We start from the raw sequence: 13233 nt of genomic DNA, 5'->3' as shown, positions 1-13233 counted from the left end.
GCGGGCACCACCGTGAGCCCAGCTGCCTCCGTGCTTTGCTGGACTCAGGAGAGTAAGCACTAGGTTGGTTACTTTTGTGGCAGCAAAGCTTCCTGGTGCCATCGGCCTGCCTGGGCTCCGGCAGCAGGGATCCAGCCGCGCTGGCTACCACTTGGTCATTAATACAAACAGCTTGGTGGGCCCTACCTACCTACCTCAGTTTCTCCCATTATGGCTTTTACCCATCCACAGCAGCAGACCGGTTAGATTTCTTCTAAAAATCTGTGATTTGAATCTGGATGGGGAGGTAAGAAGCCATGAAATAAGGTGTTGGTAAGAAGAGGATGATATTTGACCCATTAGTATGTTTAAGAAATGTCTCTAAAGTTTGAGGCTGCATGTTACATTATCCTTTGTGTGCATTCTGTCTGAGACTTTATGGGGTTGTACATTTATGGAAGAAGTGTCTTGATCCTTTGGGATATGGATTAGCAGCATATTCTGGCTGTATAGAATCATACTTTAGTAATCAAGAGCTGTGATAGTTTATAGCCCACTGTTTCCTTCCTGTGCACTGTGGGGGTCTGTAGTTTATATAAATACGTGGATGGAAACTATTTCTACGTTTCAGGAAAGGAAAGAGAATGGAAGAGAAAGCTGATCTAGTGTATAGTTACAAAGGTTTCAGGAAAAGGTACTGTTTGTAGCCACTGATACCTTCCTTTCGTAGTAGTGAGAGAATTTTAGTCAAATGATCATGAATCCTTAGGCAGGCTCACGTTCTGTCTGGAATTGTGTATTTTTTCAGGTTAGTGACGCTGGTTTATCAAGAGAATAAGTTTCTAATAATGGCTGCAGAGCCATTGTAACAGCTTGGAAGGGATTTATTTGTGTTAAACGCCATTTCTTCCTCTCCAGGTTAAGGTGAAAAATGTCATTAGTGCCGTTAATGCTGCCCAGCTTCTCATAAATAACAATGCTTCTCTAGTTATTGTCCAGGTAAGCTTTATTTGATTAAAGTACATTAATTTATAATGTCATGGAGATAGAGGTTCACTTACTTTTGTTCACTTATTTTGTCTGTTCCTAGGAGACAAAAAAGTACATGGATACCATAGTTGGCTACTTTGAGCAATACGTTGAGTGGGTCAAGGAGTCGGTAAGGTGCATTTACTTCATTGGGAGAAGCTGCATTTAAAAACATGTAAAAAAGCTAAATAATAACAAAAATAAAAATGTTACTTTTATAGTATGTTTTATAGTTTCAGTTTGTAAGGTATTTGCACTTACTATGAAGAGGAAACTTGTCTTCTAGAAATAGTTTTGTTGTGATTGAAGTAGAATAGAAATGATGAACTGTGGTGATTGGGATAAAATGCAAATTGAACATAGTACCGTTTTTTCCAGGGCTAGCCTGAAATAATTTGTGCTAATACTGCACTGAGCCTGACCCTTCTTAGTTCAAATTGATGTCATTAACTTCTTGGTTTATTTTTCTCTGTTCAGCTGCAGTCTTTGAGAACATAAGCTGATCTTGTAAAGATGTTCATTTGATAACACTGGAATTTATTTTTAATTTTGATAGGGTGAGAGTTAACAATTTAGTAACAGTATCTGTAACTAAGCAAGTTTTGAGATTCTTATTTTATTCTGTTAAGTACTTAAACTGTTTCTTGTTTTTGTTTTTTTTTTTTAATTTGTCTTTCAGATTGCCATGGAGGTAGCAGCATGCAAGCCTATTGCCAATGTGATAGATACAGCAGTAGATATTTTTTTATGCAGCTATATAACTGATTCTGTGGTAAGAAATATTTTCTGTTATTCAAAATTGGGGCAATCTTTGAACATTAATCTGCTTTTAATTATTATGGAGTATGATAGTAAAGTATCACGTCCAAACTTATGCAAGGAAAAACTATTCTGGATCAAGTCCAACAATGCTGGACTTCTTTTAGGTTCCCATTGAACTTAGGCTTCTATTAGCAAGAAATCTGTAAAATTGTTTCCTTAGTAAATTTCTTCCAACTTGAATTGCAAAGTAAATGCAGTACGACTGCTTTGGAATAAAAATTTTGGAAAAGGTGGGGTTTGGTTTGCTTGATTCTGAATCACCTTAAAATGGAAAAGCATAAAGAACTGAAGTTTGAGCTGTAATCATTTCTAATTTACGGGAATAGGGTGGGGGCAGGAAGTGAGTGAGAAATACCAAGGAAATCTCAAGTATCTTTCTGGATATCTAGATTTATCTGGTATCTAGAAAACCCAGATGAGGTTTTATCACTTGTGACAGATGTTGATTCATTCCTGTACAGTGGAGGCTCGAGCATGACTGGTAGCAGTATATAAGGGCTTTTTCATATTTTTTTTTCATAAAATTGACTTTTTCATCTTGCCAGAGTAGCTTGGAAAGAGGACAGCATGTATTAAAAATAGAATAAGAAACCATGTGCCTGGAAACCCCCTAAAACCTCTAGCTATTGTTTAGCTTCGTGATACATTTATCCAGGTCCTAATGATACCAACAGTAAATGCATGTAACAATGAAAGCCAAAGCACTCTAACCTTGAAAATGCTTGGCCTTCGTAATGCTTAACCATGAAAACCTCTTAATCTGCTAGAATCATGTTGTACTTACAGATTATCTGGTATGTTACAGAGCTTCTGTTCTCCTGTGTGTAGCCACTAACCATCTGGTGGCAGATGTACCATAGTTTTCCTGATGATAGAACTTAGCTGAGTCACTTATAAGTCAAAATGCCTCCAGCCAATACAAATCAAATTTGAAAAATCATCATTTTAACATCTGGTGATAACTCAGTTCAACTGTACAATAATGAAATTAGTTACACAAACAGGCTGCAGTTAGTAAGTTAAAAAGTACTTCGAGAAAGTGCTGGAAACTCAGATTTTGTCTGTCTTGTGGTTCTTGCCAAATACTTCAAAATATCAAGAAAGGAAAAAGAAATAATGCGGATAGTAAATTAAATGCCGAGACACCAAATCACTTTCTAGCATAAGGCTGACTACATTGAAATAACTTCGTAGGGCTATGTAACTTTGGGAAACCGTGAACATATTCCTGTTTGGTTAAATTTGTAAGACGGTGGAGTTCTTGATTTAGTTCACATTGACAGTGGAGAATGCTTAACTTGCCCTATTCCGCGCTGGTACAAGGAGCCTCAGATAGCCACTGATTTCTACTGTGTTCTTCCAGTAACAATGCTTAGAATATCAAGCAAGGATTCAGCACTTTTCTGATACATTTTCTCTATGATCTTTTTTTGCCTGGATTTTGCTTTGTTTCAGAATACATTCTGGTTTGGTTTGGGAGGCTCTTCAATATTTTTAATTCCTGCCATAATTTTTGCTGTGAAACTCTCCAAATACTATCGTAGAATGGATACAGAGGATGTATATGATGAGTAAGTATATAGTCCTAAGCAAGCCAATTAGCAAATGAATTGAAATGCTTTTTCTGGTGTCTCACATGAAGGCACCATAATCCTTAAACCTTCTGTGCTGTCAGATTAGAACTGGATGTTATTGTGAAATGCTGCAGGTTTGGGTTGGTGCCTGCAAAGGGGGCTTTGATTGCCTTGCCTTGCCCTGACTGTGCAGATATTTCTAGCTCTGACTTTGAGAAACTTATTTCAGAATGAGGTCTTCAGGGCTTTGTGTGCAGCATTTATATAAATACATTTCCAATGTGCAAGTAATTAGCTTTGTTAAATAACTTGTTAAGGTGAACTATGCCTGCTTTTGCAATGTCCTTGAATTAATTATTTGCTTTCTTACTGTCTTAGTTATTCCTAACCAGTCTTTCCTTTTTCAATTGCAGTTCCTCTGTCTCAGGGACTTGGCATTTTACTTTATGATAACTGTTCTTACAAATTTTCCAATCAGTTTTGTTTTTACTGTTCTCTTCTACTTCGTTTTACTCATTGTTTAGTTAGCCTGTGCACTGCATTTCTCAAATTTCACACTGGTCATTTTTCATTACACATTCACAAGTCAGTAGAGCAGAAACAGGCACATACAGCTAAAATGACTCGCTTATTGGTGTCTAGTTAATTACTCCTCCTTTTCTGTGTTTTTTAGTGTTAAAACCATACTCATGAAAACATAAGACATTTTTGCTGGTATTTATTAAAATTATTATATTGGGGTGGAGGGTTTATATTTTTAATGTAACTTGCTACTTCAAAAGAGGTAACATGTTCTGTTTCGCCAGACTCTATTAGAGTATCCAACTCAACAAGAATAACAAAATAATTAATTTTTGGAGAATATAAAAAAATATTTTAAAATGTATAATTATAATTGTGTCAGAACTCCTGAATGTTACAAAGGAAAAGTTATATTCTATTGTACAGACACAGTTTATCTTTGCATATAATACCATCATTGACATACATGTCTTAGAAGCCATACTGTACATACTGCATCTTATAGTTAACATGGATTTTCTTGGTGTATTTATTTTATTACAGTACGGAAAATGGTAATAATGGTTATCATAAAGAGCATTTATATGGTATACACAATCCTGTTTTTACAAGGTAAACCAAGTCTGAAACTGCATGCTTTCATGTGTCCATACTTAATCTACTATATTAATCACCTATCCAATTCTCTACGCGTTCTTAAAGTGAACCACTTTATTCTCCATTTATGTTTTTTGCATGGTTACTCTCTATAGCAAATGCTATATGATTTGTATTTCTCAAATATTCTTTGCATAACAGCAGATATTGTAGTAATTTCCAGCAACTTAACAAAGCAATTCCCTAAATTTGATTTTAAAATCCAGGTAATCAGGTATTTATCTAGTGCAGTGGGTGGTCCTGAACTGATAAACATATTAAAATACCCTGACATCAGTTGAAAGTGGTGGAATGGGATGCATTCTCATTCGTGAGTTGTTTTATTTTTTAGATGGTGAGGAGAAGAGCTTTTCCTGTGCAAAAAGCAGGTGATCCAGGCTAAGCAGAAAACAGGAACAGAGAAAATGGGTGATTCTGCATGGGCAGAACTAGTGTAATATCACAAGACAAGAAATTCAAGTTAAGTTTAAACAGGAGGAGATTTGGGTTCTTCTGTCTCTACAATTTCTGTGCTGTAAATAGTCGTGAGACTTCCCGTTTACATCCCACAATTTCAATATTTGGGTTTGAAAAATTATCAGAGTTTAGGAAAGGATCTATTTTATGATTGAAATCTGTAGCTCACTGTGCCTAACTTGCAACTTTATGACTGAAAGTATAGGTTGAGTATTGGCAGAGAAGTGAGATACCACCATTCTTTCAGTAATGTGTAAATACCAAGAGAGCCCAAAGTTTGGAAGTCTGGCCAGTATTTATGGCTGCACCACTTGTATATTATTATTTATTAGAACTATATTTTACAATATTATTTACTGACCAAATCTTGATTCCACATTTCCTTCTGAAGAAGTATTTATATATAATGATATTTTTTTTTAGTGATATTTATGATCATGATTGTCGTGGTCCCTTCTTCAGCGTAAGGGTACTCCCTAAATTAACCTACAACATGTTCAATTCAAAAGTACTCTCCACTGGTATATCTAAGGACTCTCAGTTTTAAAGACTTTTGATACTTCACTTAAGAAGAAACTAATAATTGCTCAGGCCTTAGAAGTTGCTTTCTGATCTTTGAATCTTTAATACGGATGTTAATACTTGAGGTTCATAGCATGTTTTCTTTGATATTTCAGTGATTGACAAATAGTTTTATACTATGTTCCTGAATAAGCTAAAAATTACTAATATAAAATAAATTTTTGAACAAAGGTGCATTAGTTCAGTCCTGTCTTCCTAAGTTTTAAGTTACTCAAAATGGGCTTCCATAATAAAATATAAGTATTTGGTTTGAAGCAATCCTGTCTTCTGATGTGCTGAAATAAGGTGAAAACCTGCTAATTATATATGCATTGAATTTCTCAGTCTGGGATTCCCATATCGATAGTCTTGGTTTTAATTTTCATATCACAAACTCTTCACTTTTATGCTATCTTCGCTGTTTCTCATTTCCTACAAATTATTTTGAGACATACTTTGAGAGATCTGACTTTGAATAGATCTCTGTATGCCTGTACTTTTGCAGGTGTAAAGAATCCCATGGGTTGTTGGGATTTCTTTTTTGTCCTTTGAAATCAGCTGGGTTATTTTGCTGGGAAGAGATGCAGATATCTATCTTTATAAATATAAGATACATAAATACAAGTATGAGAACTATGTGAGTTATATTTGTATAAATATCTCACACAGATGTTTTTATATATACATCAAAGATACAAATAACCTCAAATGCAGCCACCATTTTTGTGAGAGCAAAATTGGAGGCTGCATTAAGGAGTGCTGTTGAATAGGTAATCCAAGTGTTTCTTTCCGTCATAAAACAAAGATAACCAGAAAGGTTGATGGAGGAAACCATGAATCTGTTTCCTCTTCTTTGAAAAATTCTTGAATGAATGGGTAAAAGTTTGAGAATAGTTTGTGCTGGCTGAGCTTGTCTAGCCTTAGTTAGACATGATATTTCTGTTCCATTTGTGGGCAAAAGAAAATGACTGTTTTGGTTTGTGTGGTTTTCCTTTTTTTTTTTCTTTTTTTTTTTTATAGCTCTATGGAACAGTGGTAACACGTGCTGGGAACATTAAGGGGTAAGTAATAAGCCAGTTCTAGTATATTACTACTTTACTGTTTTGAAGAAGGCTGCTCTGCTTTCTGCAAAATTAGTGCTGTAAGGTTTTAAATAATAAAAAATACTGAACCATATTGATAATTCATATGAAAATCTATTACTTTATTCTGCTTAAATTATATTATAATTCTGTCTTCATCAAATTTTCCTGATTTTTTTTTTTTTTTTTTTTTTTGTGTGTGTGTGATTATTTACAGGCTACATAAATGAGGCTCAAGATTCTTCTACGGGAGTATATCATTATTCTTCCAAGTGTATTGGCATTTGCATTCATCTTCCAAATCCTGAGCCACTTGTTTTATGACACCTGTACTGTAAATCCCAAATGTACTATCGAATGTTATGCCACAAACTACTGCATAGAATATTTTGCGATCAGGGCACTGCCTCTCAAATACCACTGTTCAAAGCTTGAATTAAAATGTTTTTTTGTTTTTTACTTTTTTTACACTGGGCTTTCTACCTTACATCACAGTATATAAATTAATTAGATTAACAGCCTTTCCCTAGCAATCCTCTGACAATTGGTCAAGTTCTTAAATTGTAGATTTGTGTTAAATACAAGTACATACACGTTTACATAAAAATACATTTTGTATACAGAGACTTTTGTATATACTTTTTTCTTAAAACTTTTAAGTGTTTAGTTAAGATTTTAATATTGTATGATACTCTTCACAAATGAATTTACCAGCATGATCAGTGTTGCTATCTGATGCTCTTGAACGACCACTTTGGACTAAATGTGAAGTGTAATGGGATCCACAGTGTCTCTTTGTGTCTGAAAAGTTCAGTTGCAGTTTTGTTTTCTCCCTTTTTTTTAAATTATTTAATATTTAGTGGGTTTTGCAGTATAGACCTAAAAGGGACTTTTTGGAGAAGTTTGTTTTGAAACTCTTTGGGTGGGAGGGTTGGGACTGTGCATAATGCATAATATAGTGAAAAAGCTAAGCTTCCTGACAGTTCAATAGTACTCAAAAAGAGCATGAAAGGTGTCATATGTTGGTGATTTTTAGAATGCTTTACATTCTCTGACTTCCTTTTCCTCATTCACACTCAATTCTATAATGTCCTTAACAGTGTCAATATTAAGCTTTGTCTCTTTCAGGGGGCAGTGAGACTATTTTTTGCTAAATAATACCAAAATATGGTTACCAATAATGAAATTCAAATGCGTTTAGGAATTGAAATTAACATTTGTACTATTAGAGTTACTGCCTTGAATTTTGGCGTACAGTTGCATTGCTGAATTAGTTAACAGTAGAATTCATCAACAAGGCCAAAAGTATTTGTTACTAGCGTAAAACATTTCAGCAGGTAAAGTAACTGGGTATATTGATCTAAACAAGTGTCTCTTCATGTATCAGTATTGTTAGCTTTGTTTCCAACAAGGTTCATTGGCTTGAAGTAGGGACAATCCTGTAAATCATTTATATAATTTTAAAGGAACACTGAAAAGTGATACCGGTATTTAATCTGGAATAACCTTAATTTTTTTTATTTTTAGGTCATAAATGGAAACATTTCTAATTGACAGTATGTAGCATATGTGTATATGTAATGTTCAGAACTGCAGATTTTTAAAAGTTTCAATTTTTAATTTGAGAAAATGTTCCCAGTTCATTTAAATAAAAAAGAACTTGCTTAACTACCTGATGTTTGATTCTCAATTGTTTTGTTGTGTAGAGCTGTCTCAGAAGAGTTGCACTGAATTAAAATCTTACGAAAATGAATTTTTTTTACCTTGATTAAAATTTCTGCTATATTTGACTTTTATTGATGACTTTAACTTAAGCAAGATAAGAGACCAAGAACTAGAGCAGAAGAGACTGAAAGCATATTGGGTGAGGCACTTCTGACTTCCATGAAGAATGTGATCTATGCAGAGGTGGTAGAATTCAAGCTGACGAGTTGTGGAGGATATCCACATACTCTGTAAGTGCTCAAGACTCGCTGCTTGCCTCTGCTTTTGTAGCACTGACAACAGAATTAAATGCTTGGCAGCTCTTCAGCTCCCAGAGTTCACTGCTGGCATCCTGGTTTAACTTGTAAAAGGACAATTGTTTTCCCCTAATAAAACAGACTATGAGTTGTTTCATCTGATGGGCAGGCAGGCAGAGTACAAATGTCAGGTGGAAGTGAGACAGGCGCTTGGCAATAACATATTAACTGTGATACACAAATATACCAGAGCTCTTGAGTCCAAGCTTTGGCATTTGTCCTTATCATTGTAGTCTGATTTGTTTTCATGATTACACTTTAAAAAGTGTCAGAAAAAGAGGTCTGAAACTGGTATAAAATGACTTTTAAGTAGCTTTGGATTCTTTAGCAATTGTTAGAACAGGAGAGATGAGTGCCTTTAGTTTCTAATCTAGGGACTGTCAGTGCTTTTGTGCATAACCAAGTGTAAATAACACATTTGTTTGCCGAATATTAGGAGGTCTTTCAGTGCTTGCAGTAGGGATTTGAAATCCTTGAAATTGAAGTAGGAGGTGGGGAACAAGATTCTGGCTGGTGGATGATGGGTGAGAAGACGCACCAGAAAACAACAGAAGAGTGAATTGTAAATCTTGAGTAGGCTTCTACCATTAGTGTTTCTCCTAAGACTTGACTGGAGAGCCGCACCACTATGCTTTGAAAGAGACAGTCAGGAGGAACAAATGGCAGAAGCTAGAAATGAGACCTCTGCTAAAAATGTTATTAAAACAGCCTTAGCAAGGGGATGAAAAGAAAACAGTGGTGTTCTCTCTGTCAAATGGTATTTAGTCCTGGGGAATTTCATGACATTTACTTGAAGAACAAGGTTCAGGCTACCCAGAATGGCTATTCCAGGTGGCTTCATCTTCAAGCAGGCGGCTCTCAGACTAGCTGGGATGCCACGGCAGCTAAGGGACTCTGTTGTCAAGTATTACAGAAGCATTTTCTGCATTTTTTTTTTTTGTTTGTTTGTTTGTTCAGCTTCACTGTCTGTGTGGAATGAATGTGTTTTGCCTTGGTATTTTCTTTAGTGATACTTGTTGAGTGGCCAGACATACAGAATGGTGTTCTGTCCTATTATAAATGGTCATTCTTAACCCCAGGGTTTCTAGCACCTCGCAGTTATTCAAGCATACCCCTAAATAATACAATGCGCCTTCCAGAAGCTGTTCAGGTCAGGCTGAGTGTAGCATACGGGTCTTTGAAGGAAGTGCATGGTGGAGTCTTATTAGCCAGGAAAGTCCTATGGCTTGGAACAGCATGGGAGGGGTTTTATCTCCTGACACGCTAAATGCCAAGGGAGTCATCACAATTTTCCTTAGCTCTGCTTTTAGTTACTGCAGCAGAAACTGCAAGTACAGGACTCTGCGCTAAAATATTTCTATTCTCTTGCCTTTCGTTTTATGGCATTTTTACAGCTCATTTATTATGAACAGGAAAATATGTATTAAAAAAAAAAAGTGAAAGGTGATAAAGCACAGATATCTCTGACATGCTCTAGAGTTATTTCCCTGCTGCTGAGACCCATGGTAAGCTAGTTCTCTCGTCTTGCTCTGTTGGCTGAAAATAATCCATGGTATGACAGTGATGATCAAACTTCCAAATGCTTGGTTTATGTTTAGGCCTGGAATATCTTTATTTGGCTAATGCTTTATTCCTTATCTTGCTTAAGTATTGCAAGTCTAAAAATCTTTCATGGCTCACAGAATGTGCAGTTGATTCTTCCATGTGTCTCCACTGCAAGTCATGTGCTGACAAAATGAAGTATTAAAATTGCATCCTCACGGTGAAGACATGTTCCACAAATCAGCCTTTATTAGTAGGACACATTTATAATCATGCAGATGTAGCTGCATAGATTGCTTTGGCACTTTTATCCTTTTTTACTTCAATATGGTCTTACAAGCTCTGGCATGAAGATAGCTATAGAGCAGCTGGAGAATGGAAAATATCTGTTAAAAATCAAATATGACATGTTCATCCTGGAAAGGAATGCACTTTTTCGTTATACAACTATCGTTCTGTATTTAACTGCATTTACAAGAGTTGTCTTGTTACCTTCTTGGGAGTTCACAGGCTATTTGACGCTGTCTCAGGCTATAAATTGTGGGCACTTGCCTACTGAAGCGTGATTTATGATTTTTATTTAAAAAAAACCCTTATATCCCATGTTGCACTGGAAAGAGGCTTCTTTGTGCACCAAGCCTTTAAATTGTGAGCAGCCACTTACTGCTTTCACTTTTTTTGGATTGTGTTGCTCGAGGATCTTGGTCAACTCCTGTCACCATGAAGAGTCTCGCTCTTCTCTTTGTGGTAGTGATCTGTGGCTTGGGAGGACTGGGGCAGAAGCTGAAGCCAAACAGAAGAAGCAGTGGTGAAGAAATCAATTTTCGGACTAAAACCAAAGATGTTTGCACAATGAGCATGAGCGGGGATGAGGAAATGAAACTTAGAATTGAATGTCAAAGCCAAGGCATGTCCTACTGGTGTGAGTTCACTGGCAAGCCGTCAGTCTGCCGTGCTTTCCTAAACAATCCAAAGATCTACTGGAATCAGATTGCCATGGAACTTAGAAAGCTCCCGCATGCTTGTGAATCCACGCAAGTGTTGAAGATCACCATGTGCCAAAAGACTCAACCAGAGGCTCTCATGAAGCAAGTAGCTGCTGGCATGGAGCTGGAAGATCTAGCAAACCAGGACAAATCAGTCCAGAAAACTTCCACTTCCATGAGCGAAGCAGGAATAAGCTCTCTTAAGAAAATAGGGAAACCTCCAATACTACCTCTTATAAAAACAGCCCAACATGGTCAAGGGTCTGAAGTTGAAACAGAAGCAATGAAACTGGCACGGGAACATTGCTGGGAATCCCTGCATGGTTTCTGCTCCTACGTTATTGGCTTCTTCAGGGGTTAAGGATTTGGTTCAGGTAAAACTCCCATCCTGAAGCACAGCAAAATAGACGTAAGAGTAATCCTGTTGTAGTTTTGGTTTAGTTTGATCTTTGGGGTCTCAGGGGTGTGGGCTGAGAGGTTCTAGGCTCGCTTACTAAAATCTAACGTGGCAAAGCCTGTACCGTGGCTTCCGAGCAGCTGGACGGCGTAAACTCCCAGTGATAGCTGCTGGTTCGGAACTCCCTGACAGCCTCCTGTGAAGTCTTTAATACGTACAGAGGTGTTTGTCCTACCTGTTATTAATCCTATGGTGTTACAGTTCTAACTGAATTGGGCTTGGTTTCCACCTCCTGTCATTCCTTCCCTTTTGTGCTGACTTCTGGACTTAAGCCAGTGAAGTAAGATAAGTAAGAAATGCGTCAGATCCAATAACAAATACAACAGCTAGAACAATTTAAAATTGCATTCAGAAATTGAGAGGATAATGTTGGTTCATTAAAACTACTAGTTAATAATTAACCATTTTAACTTAAAAACTGAGTTCATAAACAGTTGGCAGAAATGCGTAAAACCAACTGCACTGTCTTGGTTTGCGGGTTTGTAGGGGCGACAGGGGATCGCATGCAGGTGGTTGTCTGGGAAGCCTTAGGTTTTCAGCCAGGATTTAAAAATGCAAAGCTCTTGCAGAAGTGATTGGCTTTATACCAACCTCTGTTTCGGCTTGGTGAGAAAGCCAGGAGCTGCTGACTAAACCTGCCAAACTTTTGACAGAAATGGGAATATAGGCTTTGTAAGCCAGCAAGTGTTTAGGCAGCTAATGATCTTACCTGTGCTTAATACAGCAAAGTCACTAATTTTTTTTTTTCTTTTTTGTTTTGCAGAGCAAAATTTTTACAGCTGAAGAGGGTCCTCGCTGTAGTTTAAGAATTTAGATGTAAGAATTTTGGTTTAAAAATGAGTCATCTCTATAAATCTTGCAGCTGTTTTCTTTTTGCACCCCTAAAATGAAACTTCAACAGCCCTGAAAAATGCATGAAACTGGAGTGATCGTACTTAAAAGTGTTAGGGTGAACTAACTGTTCCTAGGTCTGTTACACACCAGGGTGTAAGCATTTATTGTAACCAAGGTTCCACTTTGAGTGCTGACCTTGAAAAAGTCTTTGTGTGCTGATCTACTTCAATTTATTAGAGATAAAAACTGTAAATGATGCTGCAGTTAGTGCAAACAATAAAAGTAAGATTTTTTTGAAACATATCCAATGTGCTTTCTTAAAACTTTAAATGGTGCTACTTGTATAAAATCATGGTATTTGATACTTATTTCTTAAGAGATTGTTGGTAGAATGTGAGGAGAAATTACAGGTCTGAGTTATTACTTTCCCACTGTGAACATGTTTTCATTAATATTAATATTTTTTATGTTACTACACTTATATTACAATGATAAGTTTCAGCCAGCAGGGAAAAAGAGATGGGAGAAGTAAGAGTAATGTAATAATACATTTCTAAACGTAGCAGATTAGAAGTGTTCATCTGTGATGCATCTGCAGAGTTCGGTGTGGCAGGATCTGTTAGTGGTATTATTAATGTTTTGTGAATATTCTGAAAAGTCACTCATACCTGCACTTGGGCACTTGCAGAAGTCTCATCAAAACACAAAGCA

At 36.5% G+C, this 13233-nt stretch overlaps 2 protein-coding genes across 25 annotated transcripts in view; both read left to right on the top strand.

Moving 5' to 3' along the window:
• Positions 1-7308, top strand: part of PROM1 (prominin 1) — a 68986-nt gene extending 61678 nt beyond the window's left edge. For 20 of the 24 annotated variants that reach the window (XM_040593722.1, XM_040593329.1, XM_040593163.1 and 17 more), the window contains 7 exons: positions 898-978; positions 1070-1138; positions 1688-1780; positions 3286-3401; positions 4470-4538; positions 6621-6661; positions 6900-7308. In XM_040593722.1, the coding sequence (XP_040449656.1) occupies positions 898-978; positions 1070-1138; positions 1688-1780; positions 3286-3401; positions 4470-4538; positions 6621-6639 (447 nt within the window). In that variant the 3' untranslated portion in view covers positions 6640-6661; positions 6900-7308. The other 4 variants (XM_040594737.1, XM_040594997.1, XM_040594909.1 and 1 more) reach the window with 2 other exon arrangements.
• Positions 7309-7432: 124 nt separating this feature from the next.
• Positions 7433-12791, top strand: FGFBP2 (fibroblast growth factor binding protein 2). Its single transcript, XM_040595122.1, has 2 exons — positions 7433-11605; positions 12452-12791. The coding sequence occupies exon 1, from the start codon at positions 10966-10968 to the stop codon at positions 11590-11592; it is 627 nt and encodes a 208-aa protein (XP_040451056.1). The 5' UTR covers positions 7433-10965; the 3' UTR covers positions 11593-11605; positions 12452-12791.
• The last annotated feature ends 442 nt before the right edge of the window (positions 12792-13233 follow it).

The sequence above is a fragment of the Falco naumanni genome, chromosome 1 (genome assembly GCF_017639655.2).
Source record: "Falco naumanni isolate bFalNau1 chromosome 1, bFalNau1.pat, whole genome shotgun sequence".
Lineage (NCBI taxonomy): Eukaryota > Metazoa > Chordata > Aves > Falconiformes > Falconidae > Falco > Falco naumanni.
The sequence above is the reverse complement of the archived record's forward strand: the minus strand, read 5'-3'. Positions and strand labels throughout refer to the sequence as shown.

Excerpts from the sequence above, each read along its gene's own strand:
- FGFBP2 (XM_040595122.1), top strand. The coding sequence starts at position 10,966 with ATGAAGAGTCTCGCTCTTCTCTTTGTGGTAGTGATCTGTGGCTTGGGA.